General features: G+C 37.6%; 4 protein-coding genes across 43 annotated transcripts in view; 3 read left to right on the top strand and 1 right to left on the bottom strand.

The window, feature by feature from the left end:
- Positions 1-1,220, top strand: part of mycbp2 (MYC binding protein 2) — a 60,119-nt gene extending 58,899 nt beyond the window's left edge. For all 40 annotated transcript variants that reach the window (XM_083536366.1, XM_083536350.1, XM_083536340.1 and 37 more), the window contains one exon: positions 56-1,220. In XM_083536366.1, coding sequence (XP_083392492.1) covers positions 56-171 — 116 coding nt within the window. In that variant the 3' untranslated portion in view covers positions 172-1,220. The remainder of the gene's footprint in view (positions 1-55) is intronic.
- A 1,031-nt stretch (positions 1,221-2,251) lies between these two features.
- Positions 2,252-9,025, top strand: fbxl3a (F-box and leucine-rich repeat protein 3a). The gene is made up of 5 exons (XM_083536453.1): positions 2,252-2,602; positions 3,280-3,640; positions 3,792-3,914; positions 4,005-4,176; positions 5,999-9,025. The coding sequence occupies exons 2-5, from the start codon at positions 3,281-3,283 to the stop codon at positions 6,637-6,639; spliced, it is 1,296 nt and encodes a 431-aa protein (XP_083392579.1). The 5' UTR covers positions 2,252-2,602; position 3,280; the 3' UTR covers positions 6,640-9,025.
- A 117-nt stretch (positions 9,026-9,142) lies between these two features.
- Positions 9,143-11,306, bottom strand: cln5 (CLN5 lysosomal BMP synthase). The gene is made up of 4 exons (XM_083536458.1): positions 11,108-11,306; positions 10,600-10,774; positions 10,304-10,529; positions 9,143-10,225 (listed from the first exon to the last, which is right to left on the bottom strand). Exons 1-4 carry the CDS (start codon positions 11,206-11,208, stop codon positions 9,738-9,740), a joined length of 990 nt encoding a protein of 329 aa, XP_083392584.1. The 5' UTR covers positions 11,209-11,306; the 3' UTR covers positions 9,143-9,737.
- A 747-nt stretch (positions 11,307-12,053) lies between these two features.
- Positions 12,054-16,619, top strand: rsph1 (radial spoke head component 1). Its single transcript, XM_083536460.1, is given in 9 exon segments — positions 12,054-12,431; positions 13,934-14,047; positions 14,629-14,734; positions 14,859-14,949; positions 15,086-15,221; positions 15,313-15,384; positions 15,961-16,087; positions 16,293-16,321; positions 16,325-16,619. Coding segments are annotated over 9 exon segments (921 nt in total). The 5' UTR covers positions 12,054-12,380; the 3' UTR covers positions 16,520-16,619.
- Positions 16,620-17,299: the final 680 nt, after the last annotated feature.

The following is a 17,299-nucleotide window of genomic DNA, read 5'->3' as shown; positions in this document are numbered from 1 at the left end:
TTCACCAATTCATTTTATTACCTTTTGAGTCATGAAACATCTGTGTCTTTGGCAGGTCCCAAGGGTAAACAGCTCGAGGGGAGTGAGTGCCCCCTACATGTTGTGCATCCTCCAACTGGAGAGGAGTTTGCACTGGGCTGTGGTGTGTGCAGAAATGCTCATACCTTCTAAACTTCTGGGTCCCATTAAGTTACTGTCCAAGTCCCTGTTTTACCTGCAACTGCAGAATCCTGCTTCAGCCCACTCTGAGAGGAATGTCTGGATCTGAGGAAGCAGTGGTGCAGCACTGTGCATCTAGGTTCTGTCTCTTTCTCAACAGAGCCTGAAGAACCCAGAAAAAGTAAAACTAATGAGGAAAAAAAAAAAACTCGTGACGTGTCTGCATGCAGCCGTTGTAACCCTCGGCTCCCTTAAACGTTGCTCACCACCTGATCACTGAAGTGTACCAATATGGAATCTGACTCTTTTCCTAATCCTGTACAGTATTCTCCTCTGTTGAGTGCACTATGGCTTAGCAGAAAAGACTTCAGTTCAGATTATATACATGGACAGTCAAGAATGTTATGATGGCAGGAAAATAGTGTACGATTTATCTAATCTTGTATATAATGATAATATCCAAAATAGGTGTATTTAGATGTTGCTACTCTACACTTCAGTTTTGTTTAATATTCTGGGTTTTGTTTTGAGCCAGAAATTTTAATGAAGTGCAATACTGGGTGTGCCTCCTATTCTTGCAGCTGTAAACATGGAATGTATGTCAATAAAGCAACTGTACATTTTTATACAGTGATACATGCTGCTGTGTTTTCACCTGGCAAATATAGCATCTTCTTTGTGCTCAGCAACCTTTGATGGGCCTTCATCTGTCATGTGTGGGGGGGTCAAAAGGAACCTTTTCAACTCCTCAATGATACAATGTGGTACAAAAACCATTTTCTGTCTTTTTAAAACCATAAAAGGTGAGTATGTTCAATCTTGTATTGTAAAAACTAGAACACAGAAATCTTTGGGATGGGGCCAGTCTACACACCTAAAAAAAAATAAATAAAAAATTGACATTGTGAACTGTTTGGAAGTGTGAGAGTGTGTGGAAGTGTGATAAACAGCTGCTGTATAAGAGAAAATAATGCTACCTGTAAATCTGCTCTGTATTGTCTGTGGTGGATAGAGTTGGGTGGTAATAAACCAGATCTCTGTTCTGCAAGGTACATTATAAATGTGTCGTGTTTTCTTTTTATCTACTCAAAGAATTAACTGTAGCATTTACATGTTCTGCAACATTTTGTAGTGTAGTAGTAATCAGCGAAAATTTGATTAGTATCCAGAATACCTGAAACTAAGAGCATGATCTACACAAGCTACATGATACAAGCTTATGCTATATGGTCCAGATGTGTTTTACCAGTCAAGTGCATTTTTTTTTTTTACCCTGAAAAATGTAATAATATTGCTTTACAACCTGATTCACTGTTGTTTCAGCAAAAGATGGCAAAAATCTAACACCTTTTAGTATTATGACTTATTTGGATCTTTCAGTTTTGTTTGTATGTACTGCTATATGTGCAAAATGCCTCCATTATATAAAAAGATATTCACAATTACCCCTTTGAACTTGTATATCTCATGTGCAGCTTTATTGAGCCTCAGGACATTAGTATCATTTATTCATTTTCGGCAAGCACTTTATTCTTCTCAGCTGAGAGTTGGATTGAAACCATTTCCCAGGAGAACTGGGCTTTAGTGCATTTTTTGCCTTCCCCTACAGCCATGATTTGGGGAGGTGTGAGGAAACCCACATGGACATGAGATGAACATTTGGAACTCCACGCTGACAGCAACCAGAACTCAGGACTGAACTGGGAACCCTGTAGCTGTGAGACCACTTTGCAAATCATGCACGCCATTATAAAAGTGTAGTTAATAACTGAATCTTAAACACTATAATGATTCTAAGCCATGTTGATGTACAGAGCATTAACCAAAAAATGCCCTCCATCTGAACTGTCTGTAAGGAGGAACCAACTTCCGGCTCATGCGCGCTCCCGGGCGTTTTACAATGCATTGTGGGAATCGTAGTTCGTACAATAGTTAGTTTACTCTTATTTCCTCGTTGTTGGATTGAATACGCCGTAGTTATGGCTTGGTTCGTATTAGGTTTATTTTATTAAACAACTACAATTACAATATTTGTTGAGGGAAACGAAGCGGATATTTTATGTGTATAGACACATATTTAGGTACACATATTCCATGATCCCTCGCGGTCCGTCACAAAACAACAACAACGCCATTTTTAGGGATCATCCAAGGCAACTGAAAATCTACTACGACAGCCTGGGCGCAGGAATTAGGTCATTTGACAGGCAGAGACTGAGAGAGACTGACAGGGACAGCGGGAGGGAGGGGAAGAGAGACAGACAGACGGAGACACCCTGATGTGAAATTAAATCGGAGTTGTCCGAAGCGGTTTGTCTCCGATAAGCTTCAAATGCGCCACATTTTGCAGTTGCAGATGTTTTGGACCGCAGCTTCAGGCTTCAGTCTCACCGGATCTTCATTGCTACATCAAGACACATTCTACTGACTAATCACCGATCAGGTAATTATCAAACTCGAGCAGCAAAACAAAATGGCCAGGGAAACTTGTACTAATGAAAAGTGTAAGGTAAAGGTGTAAACACGGAACGAGCTGCTGCTGGGGGTTTAACGCGTTACGGTTTGTTTTGGCACCAAAACAGTCCAACATCAATCTGCTTCCCTGCAAACAGACTCTCAAACCCCCAGTCACTTCCTTACACGTGATTAATGAGTGTTTCTTTCTGAAAGTGTTTATGCTGTTAGAGCAACGAAATGATGTGCATCAGTATAAATCAGTCCCGTGGTCAAGCAGTGGCAAACAAGTAGAATACATACATTTATCCACAAACGAAACTAAAATGTTTAAATAGCTTTCGTGATCATGATCTAATATAAACCTAAATTGTACACGTTCTGGGGAATGATTCCAGAATAAAACCAGATGTGCTTTTCCTCAAAGTTTGCCAACAAAAAGTGTGAATTCAGTTCCAGCATAACTGCAAGAGGGAGTCTCGATGTGATTTCCAAAAACAGCTTGCATCAATATCCATTAGAAATGTTATTAGCAGGCAGGATTTGTCAGAGGTGATGGATAAGCTTGTCACAAATATCAACATTTGTTCTGCACAGCGATGAAGTCAGGGTGTTGTTTTATGTGCTGTGAAACCTCGTTTCATAATGAATATTCTTCTTTTCAAGAATGAAAAGAAGAATGATCAGACACAAAGAGGCGGGCGGCTCATCCTGTGAGGAGCGGATGGATGTTTGCAAGAAAGCTAGACGTCCCAGTGAGGACTGTGAAGATGTGGCATCCACCTGGGCATGGTTACCGCAGGAGATCCTGCTGCGGATCTTTCAGTGCTTGCCCTTGCTGGATCGAGCGTTTGCCTCACAGGTGTGCCGTGGTTGGAATGAAGCTTTTCACATGCCTGAGCTCTGGAGATGCTTCGAGTTCGAGCTCAACCAACCCGCCAGCTCCTACCTGAAGGCCACGCATCCTGATCTTATCAAGCAGATTATCAAGAAGCACTCAAATCATTTGCAGTATGTCAGTTTTAAGGTAAGAGGGATGTATGGGGATGTGTGTTGTTGTGTCTCATTGACACTTACAAACGGATACAGGAATCAATAAATTACAGATGCATATCCAGCTGTAATGATGCCTAGTTAGTGTTTAGCACTCTTTAAGGCTGTACAATATGTGTGTGCAGGTGGACAGCAGTACAGAGTCAGCAGAAGCAGCATGCAACATCCTGTCTCAGCTTGTAAACTGCTCGATAAAGACACTTGGTCTCATTTCCACAGCACGGCCGAGCTTTATGGAGTTAACCAAGGTAAATGCCTAAAGAAACCTCATGGAAGGTTTTTTTTTTTTAAACCTGTTGCTGTTTAAATGCTTACAATTTCCTCTTTATTCATTTTAGTCCCACTTCATCTCTGCACTAACTGTGGTGTTTGTCAACTCCAAATCTCTGTCATCTCTCAAGATTGATGACACGCCTGTTGATGACCCATCACTGAAGGTTTTGGTGGCCAACAATAGTGATACTCTCAAACTGCTAAAGATGAGCAGCTGCCCACATGTCTCCCCTGCTGGTAGTCTTATTTTCACTTGAATGTATTTTTGATTTAAGTGGGATTGAATAGATGACATTCTTTGTAACAAAAAAATTCAAAAGTGCTTGTTATGTAGTCATGGAGAGAAAAACAAAGTCCTGTTGCATGACCCAGTTTCAGACCAGCTTAAGCTGCAGGGCAGATGGCCTCACTTTGTCTCAAGAATGTTCTGGTTTAGAGTTTAGTTCATCAGTGTTTTGTGACTGCACGTTTCTCAGGCGGCTGCAAATCGAGCCCAGTTCGCCTTTGCAAACTACACATGGCACACCACTTGAGCACCTGTCGTCTGCGCCTCATTCATGTTTCGATTTTGTGAGAGGTGTCTGCAGTTTTTCCTAATTATTACTTTGCATTAGAAAGAGGTTTTCATATGTGACTGGATAGAAAGAGCTACTCACTATACACTCATGTAAAACTGGGCTGTTATATTTTAATTCAGATTGTCAGCAGAATATATAATTGTTTATTAGTCTTAGAATTCTTCAAATAGGTGGGCTTGAAAATATTTATTCCTAGAGCAGGGATTTGATCAAAATTGCCAGTAATACACTTTATAAAATACTTATATGAATTATGTTGAAAATCAGAGCTTCAATTAGCATAATCCACTGCACATACGTACAGTTTTTTATCATTGTAATAATATTGATTGATATTGTTTATATGCAATGAACTAGATCATTTATTGGTATGAAGATTTACTTTGTCATTGAAAAATCCTCCCTTAGCATGAAAAACAGTTTTCAACTTGGCAACCAGTTAATATCTCCAAACATTCATCTGAAATGTCTTGCCAAAGATGTTCTTTGTTAGTTGGAAATTTTCAGACCTTGTGATGCAGTTTATCCCAGAGCAGAACATTTCATGATAGATAACACTCCAGCTGACTGTTTGCTCTCCAAATAATGCCTAAAAAGCTTGGATTGTATGCTTCAGGTCATTGTCTTGTTGTATGGTGAAGTTGGTTCCAATAAGCCACAGTCCATATGAAGTTGCATGGTGGATATAATGGTATGAGGCAGTCTGGTAACATCTTCTCTCCTGTTCTCCTTCTTACATACGATCTTCTGTTAACAGAAATTTCTTCCATTCATTCCCTGTTCAATTCTTATGTGTTGTTGCTTTTTTCCTAGTTTGTTGCATATAATCAAAGGGAACATGTATGCGTCTCAAAAACAATACAAGACTTGATTTGGTTATAAACGTAAAAGTAGGTGGGTCATATTTTAGAGCAGATGGGAAAAATTTGGCCACCTGCCTAATTGTGTTGGTCTTCCTTTTGCTGGCAAAACAGTCCTGACTTATCGAGCATTAACAGCATTAACTTCTTCAGCAGTTTGAGCTACAGGAGCTCGTCTGTTGGATCGGACTACGCGAGCCAGCCTTCGCTCCCCACGTGCATCAATGAGCCTCGACCGCCCATGACCCTGTCGCCACTGTTCTTTCTTTGGACCACTTTTGATAGATACTGAGCACTGCAGACTGGGAACATTCTACAAGAGCTGCAGTTTTGGAGATGCTCTGACCCAGTTGTCTATCCATCACAAATTACGCTTACGCGTGCCCATTTTTCCTGCTTCTAACACATCAACTATGAGGACAAAACTTGCTTCCTAATAAATCTCACTCACTAACGGGTGCCATGATGAGGAGATAATCAGTGTTATTTACTTTACCACTCATAATTGTATAATGTCATAATGTTTAATAAACACGTAGATTATGAGGAACTTCAGTAATAATTTACAAATAATTTAAATGTAAAAATGTCAGTAAATCTAAATGTCCTCTTGGTCTGCAGGAATCCTATGCGTTGCAGATCAGTGCCACGGATTGAGGGAGTTGGCGTTGAACTACCACTTGCTGAGTGATGATCTCCTCCTTGCGCTTTCCTCAGAGAAGCATGTTCATCTGGAGCACCTACGCATCGACGTTGTGAGTGAGAACCCAGGTCAGCAGTTTCACAACATAAAAAAAAGCAGCTGGGACGCCATGGTGCGCCACTCGCCCAAGTTTAACCTCGTCATGTACTTCTTCCTCTATGAGGATGAGTTTGAGCCTTTCTTCCGGGATGAGATTCCCGTCACACACCTCTACTTCGGCCGGTCGGTCAGTAAAGAGGTGCTCGGGCGTGTGGGCATGCACTGTCCTCGACTTGTGGAGCTGGTAGTGTGTGCTAATGGCTTGCGCCCCCTAGATGAGGAGCTAATTCGCATTGCCGAGCGCTGTACACAGCTGTCTGCAATCGGCCTGGGCGAGTGCGAAGTGTCCTGCAGCGCCTTTGTGGAGTTTGTGAAGATGTGCGGTAGACGCCTCACACAGCTCTCTATCATGGAGGAGGTCCTCATCCCTGACCACAAGTACACCTTGGACGAGATCCACTGGGAGGTTTCAAGACACCTCGGCCGTGTCTGGTTTCCGGATATGATGCCTACCTGGTAAAGTGTTTGGAGACTAAATTAAGCTTCAGATTTTAGGATTCATTACCAGCACTTCAAGCTTCATTGCTTTACCCTATAATAACCCTTCTCTGTTTTGCAAATGTTTTCTTGGTTTTTGAGATATTGTAGGTATTGTTTTGGTATTACTACCAGAAGTGCATAAAAAGCAGATACGTTTAAGGAGGCAAAGATCTTCACTAGTGTGAACACTTTAATAGAATAGTATTGCTTACTTTTATTGCTGTTTACCCAATACTATGTCTAAATGCTGACAATTATGAAAGAATAAGCTTTCATCTCTTTCGTCATTGAAACCACAGCTGTATTCTTACAATTGTACAGTGCTGCGTAGTTCTTTTATGTAGCTATATATTTCATGTTGCTGTAGTATTTATTTATTTTTGTTCAAAAAGCTAGATCCTGGCTTTTACATCTTATTAATCAAATCATTATATTTTATCCCACTCTATATTTGTATAAATATTTGGAAACTAGGAATATGTTTGGTTATAAGGAATGCAGTGGAGTTGTTCTAAAAGCAGAAGTAAAAACGCAACTTTTTATAATTCCATCAGTAGGTGCTTTTTACTAGTAGGATTGGGCGATATGACAAATAATATCATCTCTCAATCCCTGTAGGAATTTTTGTGAACGACCTGTATTGCAATGGATTTTTTTCTGAAGAACAACTTCCATCAAAAGTGTTGGTTTTTTTTTTTGTTTTTTTTTTTAATAGAAAACTGGTTCTTATCTATTTAAATTAATATCTCAAATTTAAAAAAAATTTTCAGAATATTTTATTTATAGGAAAATATTTAATACTAAAAAAAAGATAAATGCAACTATAAAAACCCTTTTGCAATTTTGTAACATTTAAGTTACATTTCAACAAAAAGCTTTGGCTACTGATTGGCAATTTTTTCAAAGCCTGTGTTGTACATTTCCAGCTGTGAGTTTTAAGAAATGACGTTTATAATCTGTTGCTTGTGATTTCAAGTCACAGGAAATGGGCTGCTGAATGTAGTTATTGTTAGACTATAATAAAAAGAATGGGTAGCTGAAAAAAAAATCTGGAACTTTTACTGTATTATATTAACTGATCAGCTAACATTTGATCTGTAGTTGGTGTGGTGAAATTATTTTTCTTTTCAACCGGATGTGCAATCTTTACATTAAACATAATTTTATAGTCCGGTAAACAGCAGTTAATTTAGTTGTTTTCTATTTAAAATGTGATCTAAAAACATTGGGATTAGCTGATTTCTGGAATGAACAATTTGTCCTTGATGTTTGATGACCCACCAGTCCACTTTAATGATAATGGAATTTAAACAGATTTCACTCTGGAAAGCATGACTTTTGATTGAGATGACATGAACTTGTATTCATGGTTTAAAGGCACTTTATTTATATACCAAATTAACTACAGTTACTTGCAATTACAAATGAAAGTAAGATGCAGGTAAACATTTCTTTTTTGCACTTTGTAAATAATGTGGATTGAATAAATGCACAATAATCTGTTCCACAGATTAGCATGAACAGGGTGTTCTAGATTCTTTTGGAAACGCTAGCTTTGGCTTTGCGGAACATAAGTCCCTCATAGTAAACTGTTTCCGTTTTTTTTTCCCGATTTCATTGCGTTATGATGTAAATCACTATTCAGTTGCTGGTGTATTTAATCATCTTTTAAATACTGTACGATGTATAAAGGTTACTCATGTTTCTTGTAGATTTATTTATTCAGGATTTAAAGTACTACAGATTCCTGCATATAGATCAAATTCCTCTCTACCCCTGTAAATAGATTTGATCATTCTATTAACTTAATGTCCTGCATTTGTACAGATTAAATCACTACATGTAAATACACCATTTAGTTATAATGATCATTGTTCTTCACAATGCATGTAAACACTGCGGTATTCCCCCGCCATATAATAAATAAAATATGTACATATGGATTCAATAAAAATCAGTTACTATCAAAAGAGAAAACATGATAAAACTGTTTCTAGCTCTAATTACAGCCTATAAATGAAGAACATTTAGAAACAGGGAATCACCTGGTTTTCACCAAGTCACATTTCTCACTACTGCAAAGAAAAATGTTTTGTTAGAGATTTGTAAAAGTTGTTGTATTTCCTGGTCTCTCTTTTTGGCTTTGCTTTAAACAAGAGTTTAGCGTGCAAATTGTTGTTTGGGGTGTTTGAGGTGTCCGTGTCCCAAACCATGTTTTGTATATGATAGTTATTTAACCAACACAGTGAAATAAATAGACTGTCGTCTCTTATGTAAAATGTTTAATTTGTGAGTCTGTACTGTCAATTTCAACATCTTTACCTGCTAAATATCTTGCACTGCTCAAATAAACTATATACATTTTCCATTGGGCAAATTTCCACTGATTATTTCAAATTTTATACATTTAATGTGGCTATACATGAATAAAATATTTTAGTAGTGACAGAAACTTTAAAATAATCAACATGATGGTGTGCTGATGCAGTCCACTGTTTATTTCTTATTATTCTTGAATCTTACAAAGATTAAAATTCTATATATTAAACATCCTAAAAAGAATAAATACTTCAAACTTTTAATGTTTTTGTAGTTACATTTAATGGTTCAAAATATCTGTGACACAGGTTTATTTTCTGTTATCATCCACTTTGTTCCCTCAACACACACACAGCCTGAGTTAGAAAATTTCCTGAATGTTACAAAGCAATGACAGTGGAGACTCATAGCAAAACTGCTAAATAAAACTCTCAATACTGACATTTAAAATAATCTGTTTACATGGAATGTCCTCCATACAAGGCCCAATGTAAGTTATTGCTACAGAAATAATGATTTTGTATTATTTCTGCAAATTAATTTAAAACTGTTGTATAATAGAAAATGCTTTTATAGAAAATGAATCAAGTTTCCAACCATCGTTCAACAAGGCTGTGCTACTGAAGACAGGACACTAGACTTTATTGTAATTCACCTCCAGCAAAGCTCAACCTGTTGAATTAAACATTTACTGTAATCACAGGTAACACAGGTCACCATTTTTATGTGCAAAGCGGTCATAAGACAGGGCCACCTTCATCATGGCAGGGGCACTTCTTCGTATGTAATCTGGATGTAAGGTGACTTCATTGGCAAGTGCCAGTACTCAAAGTTGTAAAAGAAATAGAAAGTTTTCTCTAGCACAACTTTTTCATAAGCCTCTATCAGGCTGAGGATGAACTGAAACATTGACTGGTGAGGCTGAAAAGAATGGTAAAACTTTCTGATATCTTTGGCTAGAGTTTTCAATGGTGGATTATCAAAAATGCTGCCATCATCTCCAAGGTAGGTAGGTTCACCGCTGTACAGGTAGATTTTGGTGTAGTTTGTCTGTGTTTTGCTTAAAAGCTTGGCTCCAAGTTTGGCCAATTTCCTGTACGTGCGGTGTACAAACTGTGAACAGTCGTACGAGTCGAACCATGTAGTTGAGTTGGGTCCTGGGTCTGATCGCACAGTCCACGTCTCATAATAAATACCAGTCTCGTTGTCCTCTTTAACCCACCGTGCCAGATTATTAAACTGTTCACCTGTGATAAAACATAGACATGCTGTTGACACATCGAAACCTTAACTAATAATACTAAAACCGTTTGCATGAATCTTACCAGAAATCTCTCCCACTTTCTCCAGGGTCCCATTCTGTTTCCAGTGCACATCATCGATTCCTTCAAAGAAGCATGCGGCACCCTGATTGCACCAAAAAGGAGGCAGTATGTCCTCTCTCACATGGGGGAAAGTGCAGTTTCCAAGCTGGAAAAGCTCGTACCATTCCATGGTATAGTTTCTTCCAGTATCTGAGCTGGCAAATCCAATGGCATCGTGCATTATATGCTGGAAACAGAAGACACATTAGTGATATATCTGTAAGGCTGTAAGGGACTTGAATTTATTATGAACTTACAAATTTCCCAAAAAGGTCTCCGTATTTAAATTCCCACACAGGAGTTTGAAGCCTAAACACAGAAATCACGTCGCTGTCTTTAATGTCGGGGATGCGACCATCCGGGTCTCCAGTCGGGCAAAACGGGTAAAGTGCTTGGCAGTAAGGGTCAGAGGGAGGACGACGGTCAAATCGCCTAGTAATTTACCAACACACACACACAGGAATGTAATCAAGATCATGAGTTCTCAAGTCTAATAAGTTTAGTGGCTGCGTGTGGAGCTCCTTGGAAACACTTCTCTATACACCAACATATCTATTGATCAAAACCACATTATGGTGTAAGAACTGAACTAAGTTCACACAGTAGTCTAATTCAAATTGTTTAATAAAAACAACTAGCAGCATTGCCGCATCAATTAAGCTGTGAAAAGCACCGTAAGAAAAGAGGAACATGCAAAAGTCACACACGAATCTCTTTACTTTATAGTCTGTTCTAAGCTGATAGACTCGTGGTATGTTATCTTACCTGTAAGGAACAGGCCAGACTCTTCTTCCATTGGTATTCTGAGAACTGATCAAAACCAAGAAACAGCTCAGACTGAGAAAATAAAAAGAGTAGACAGTCATGTTTGGTGCTTCATGTTATACTTTTTGGAGCAGAAGCTTCAGCAGCAGAGACACTTCCTCATTTCACGACATGACTGTAGTCACGTGGTTTGCTAACGCTCATAACCAGCCTCGTGAAGAGCGAATGTGTAAAAGTCCCGTGTGTGTGTGTGTGCTTGAAGTCAGCGGTCTCGGCTGATTCTTTGCACCACGGACCAGTTATATAGTCCGTATTACTGTGATTATATTATTTAATTATTGCATATATCATGAAAATGTAATGCATTATGCAGAATCGGTGCAAGCTTCATTTATAGATGCATAGAAACAAACTGAAACAAGTGTAAGGAAATTGAGACCAGCAGAAATAATCGTTCTTTAAAATAAAACACCCTGCAGTGTTTTAAAAGTCCATGAAATGGAAATAAAATAAATATCAAAAAGGTTTTCTCTTTTCTGTGAGGCCCGGTACCAAATAATCCACAGCCCAGTGCTTGGGGAGCCCTTATCGAAGTGACACTGGAACTGCGCATCAAATAATAAAATAATAACTAGGTTCTATAATATCTTACTCCTTATTCCTAACACGTAAATACAGTTTTATTTAAAGATGAATCACCATCAAATCATATGAACCAGCTTTTTTCATTTAACATACATCAATATCCTGACATAGCTCTCTGTTATTGTCACTGCCGCAAGTAATTTTTCATTTAAATCAGCATCAACACTTCTCATAAAGAACACTGACATATTGAGATATTGTGATATATCAATTTGTTTAAAAAAAAACAACTTTTAAATATTTCAGACCTTAACCTCATCATCATTATTATTATTGTTTTAAAACCACGTTGGAAATGATCCCCTTATTACTCTAACGATTTTTCCTAAACAAAACTGTCCCCAACAATAAAATAAAATTCTAAACAATTTAAAGAAATCAAAGGGAAAGACTAAAGCATACTTTATTTATTACTTTGTCTATTTGCTGTTTTTTTTGCTCATTTCCTCTGCAATGTTTTTTCCCCCCATACTATCCAGCTTCCATAGAGCCGTTTGTCGTGAACTGTACTGCGCATGTCTCTTAGAAGTGACGGTTGTCATGGTAACGACAAGCTCAACAATTACTTGCTCGTTGGCGCGCGCTTGGTTCATCGCTTGCGCGTTTACCGGAAATAAACAGAGGCACGATGTCGGACTCTGCGTCTGAAGAGTTTGAGGATGAGCAGACATTTCATGGAGTAAGTATTTCATTTTGGTTTGGCCATTATCACTACCAGTGTTTAATATACCTAATCACCGCACGTGTGTGTGTGTGTGTGTGTGTGTGTGTGTGTGTGTGTGTGTGTGTGTGTGTGTGTGTGTGTATTCCGGGTTTTAGTTTTTAACAAATAACTCTGTGTCATAAACTGTTGATACTCACCTGGTCCTCAGTAATTATCTTATTGTTATTTTTTTAATCACACTTTTTATTTTAAAAATCAGAAGAACCGAAATGTTAAGTGAAGCCCTGCCTCTGGACCGAGTTCTCCTCATGTTGGAGACCATCCGCTGCAGCTGAGGATGGTTCCACATGAACAGTGTAAAGTTAATGTAAAGGGCTAAACTAAAGACCCATGAAGATGGATTTGGACTGTAATTAATGTAAACAGTTTGCTACAATGGCTGAGGACTAAAGTTACCATATGCAGTTTTACATTTAAGTGTCCATCAATGATAAATTCAACAATAATGGAAGTATAATTATGGACTTTAATTTCTGGTTCCTCTCAAGGTTTCTTCCTCATACTATCTCAGGGAGTTTTCTCTTGCCACTGTTGCCACTGGCAGCTCATTGGGGAACTATCAAACTTATAAACCTGTACAACTTATATTTGTAATCTACTTAATTATGCTGTGTCAATGTTAATTGTTAAAAGCCCTATTTAAATACCAAGCCCTATTGAACTGAATTGAACTGAATTGAGGTTGAATGGAGGGTTTAATTTAATTGAATATAATTTCTTTACAATAATACTACTATATATATATATATATATATATATATATATATATATATATATATATATATATATATATATATATATATATATATATATATAATATAATATTGTTTATAATTGAATATGATCTATTTACAATAATGCTATGATACATAAGGGGCATTGAAGTCAACCTGGGACTTTTGAAATAAAATATAAAATGTATAAAATAAAATAACAAATTTCAAGTAGAGGAAACTGCATTTATTTTTTGACATACTCCCCTGCAACATGTATACACTTATCCCAGGAGTGACTAATGACTAAGGTTTGGCATAGAAAGATTTGTCAGTATGCATGACCCTTCCTTGGACAGCCTGCTTTACAAATGATGAGCTCCGAGGAACGCTTTTAAGTGTCCATTAGTTTTCCACATGCTAAATACTACAGGAATGCCTGCTGTGGACTGGGAACCCCAACTACGGGATCGTCACTAGTGAAAAACGTTTACACCATTCAAACGTCTTACTGTGGCGGGGCATCACATCACCATACTGTGCTTAAATCTGCATTCTTAACCGTAGATACTTAAGATTTTACACCTTAATTCACAAAAAAATTCATCAACAAGTTGTGTTGCATGCATGTGCTAACACTGTTGCCATCTTGATGAATGGTCTTCAAACTAACCTGTGACATGTGCGCCACCTATCAGTAATAGGACACACTAACCACTTACTGTGTGTGTGTGTGTGTGTTAGGAGTATGAAGGTGAGCGAAATGAAGAAGGAGAAAGGCATGGTTCTGGGAGAGCAGTGTTTCCTAATGGAGACATCTACCAGGGAATGTATGAACATGGCAAACGATCTGGACAGGTATTTCACAGTGTACCAAATCATACAAAAGAGAACCCTTTGTATGAATTTATAAACTAAATCAAATACTAGTAGCTTAGCAGAGGGGTTTCCAACTGTTTTTGTCAGCTGAACCCCTCTAAGGGATATTAAGTGAAAATATAAATGGCAAAACATATTGTACCCTGCAGGTCAATTTTCAGTGTCTTAAAAATATTGTAATATTTACTATTTTTTGCATGAATTGAATTAGAAATGTAACGTAAACATCAATAAAATTTACAATTTGAATATAATTTACTTTGTTTTCAGTTTATTCATTAAGTTCAGCAGGGCACAAATCATGAAGAACATTAACTGTAACGATTCTGTTAGTATAAAACACGTATATAAACACGTATTTTAAAAATATATATATATTTTATTATTTTTATTTGTATATATTTTGTTTGTATTTTTATGCATTGTTAATATTTATAATTTATTTTAATTCTTTTTTTTTATTATTAAAAAATTCTACCTGTTCTGTATGTTTGTTTGACTGGTGACTGCATTCAACACTGTCCTATGAAAGTCATCTGTTTCTGTATATGGTCTGTCAGGGAACCTACAGATTTAAGAATGGGGCTCGATACACAGGGGAGTATTCCATGAACCTAAAACATGGACAAGGTGTTTTCTATTATCCTGATGGCTCTAAGTATGATGGTGAGAGTTAGCTATACAATATTTTATTAAACATTTTTTTTTTATTAAAAAAATTTAATGGGGGGGGGTGTTAATGTCAATATGTGAATAACACTAAGTGTCTGTGTGTCTTGCTTTGGGTTAGGCTCATGGGTGGAGGACCAGCGACATGGTCATGGGATTTACACATATCCTAATGGAGATAGCTACGATGGGGAGTGGCTTCAGCATCAAAGGTCTATCATTAAGATCTTTAACACATCAAAAAGATACATTTTCAATTGTAATTTGTTCGAAGAAGTTTAGTCTTCAATAAAGTTTATTATCTGCTATAATATATTTTTTACATTTCCTTCTCTTTCTGTCTGACAGACATGGTCAAGGTGTGTACACGTACCATGATATGGGATCTAAGTATTCTGGAACATGGGTTATGGGTAAAATGGAGTCTGTAGGAGAGTTTATCCATTTAAACCACAAATACCAAGGCAACTTTCACATCAATAATGTAAGTTCTGGTTCTTTCCCCTGAACAAACTATTTACTTAAAGAATACACACTTGTTTTCATTTTATTTAATTTATTAAGGCTTATTTCAGCCCTCAGGTCCAGGAAAGTATGTGTTTGACTTTGGATGTGAGCAGCATGGGGAGTATCTGCAAGCCGATCAGGTAATAGCTAAATGTCTGTTTCTAGTGTGTTACAGAAATAAGGGAAGGGCAATGTTTATGATATTTTTTAAAATTGTAAAAGGAAATGGACATATTATCAGCAATTACTGAATTGTGTTGTTGATTAAAGTTATTTCCTTTTGCTGAAACTCCAGCCAGTACTAAATGAGAGGCCCATGAAGGGTGATGAGACAATGAAGTTGCAGTTCCTATACCCTCCACTAGAGGAGCGATTTATTTCCATTGCAGTCTCTGGAGAAGAGGTTCTGTGGCAGTGGTTGAAAGACAGACTGTTGCTGTGCCTTTCTTCTCTAGTATAGCTGTGTTGTTGCCTTTGCGCATGCTAACAAGGACTTGTGAATGTAAAATACCTTAATCTGTTGTTGTTAAAAGGTTTGATTTAGCTGTAGTCAGTCACTGGAGTTTCATATGTTTAAACATTAGGCATGTGTGTATGCATAATTTTAAAGCATAAGCATCTATGCGTTTCCCAGTAAGATTGAGCTGTGAGATTATAAATACTCTGTGTAAGTTTGCATCACTGCAACTTTTCATCACTCTATCTTTGGCCTGCAGGATAACATTGATGCAGAAGTTGAGGAATTTGGCACTAAAACTGGTCTGAAATGGAAACCCAATGCTTTGACATGCTTATCATCTTGCATCTCTGATCCATCACATCTAAAGGATATTGTCTCCTCAGGTGTGTCCATACTATTTTCTAATCTCCTAAAAAAAAAAAAAAAAAAATTAATAATTATATATATATAATTATATATATATATATATATATATATATATATATATATATATATATATATATATACTTGCATTTTAATAATATCAGTAATGTTACGAGGACAATAAATCCTGCTAGTATAATAGTATGTTTCTTTTTTGTTTTGTAGACCAGGGCTTGTCTGAGGAGAAAAGGGCCTAAATGCCCCTGGAAGAGCAGAACATGAGGCAGAGCCCAGCACCAGAAATCATTTTGGCAAATGACAGAGTTGCTGGAATGTATGTCAGAAGTAACACACAATTCACCATGCAATTATATGAAAATAAACCATGCTGTGGATTATTTCCATATACAAAGATGTTCTGGTGTGCGTTATTTTGCCTTAAAACACAGTGATTTTGACAATGATTATGATTGACACATATCACTTCACCAAATTTAGATTAAATGCTCTATTCCTTTTAGCACATATGTTATTAAAGTACTAAACAGCTTCTCCTGCTTTAGAATCTCTTTTCTCTCTCACAAAGCAAAAAGCAAAACCTGCCATTTTATAGGAAAACCACAAAGCAAGTGTCCAAAACACTTCCCTGTACTTAAAAAAGAAAACAAATCACTTTTACAATGTGCTTACTGTCATAAATCATCATCTTCTTCTTACGACTGCCTTCATTTGGGGGTCGCCACAGCATAACACCCATCTTCACTCTGTCCTCTACATCTGCCTCTTTCAAACCAACCACCTGCCTGTCTTCCCTCACCACATCCATAAACCTCCTCTTTGGCCTTTCTTTTCTCCTTCTTCCTGGTGGATACATCCTCAGCATTCTTTTATGGATATACCCCAACTCCTCTTTACCCCCTCCACCCTGCCTGCACTCTTCACTTCTCAAACACACTGTCCATTACTTTGCAGAGTTGACCCTGGGTATTTAAACTCATCCACCTTCACTGCCTCTTCTTCCTGCAACCACACCACTCCACTGCCCTCCCTCTCATTCACACACCTGTACTCTCCTTTACTCCTACCACCTTCATTCCCCTCCTCTTCAGCATGTACCTCCACCTCTCCAGGCTCTTATTAACCTGCTCTCTACTCTCAACACAAATCTCAATATCATCCACAAACATCATAGTAAACAGAAACTTCTGTCTGACCTCGTTCGTCAACCTGTC

This window comes from Silurus aristotelis (assembly GCF_946808225.1).
Source record: "Silurus aristotelis genome assembly, chromosome: 3".
Taxonomy (NCBI): Eukaryota; Metazoa; Chordata; class Actinopteri; order Siluriformes; family Siluridae; genus Silurus; species Silurus aristotelis.
The sequence above is the reverse complement of the archived record's forward strand: the minus strand, read 5'-3'. Positions and strand labels throughout refer to the sequence as shown.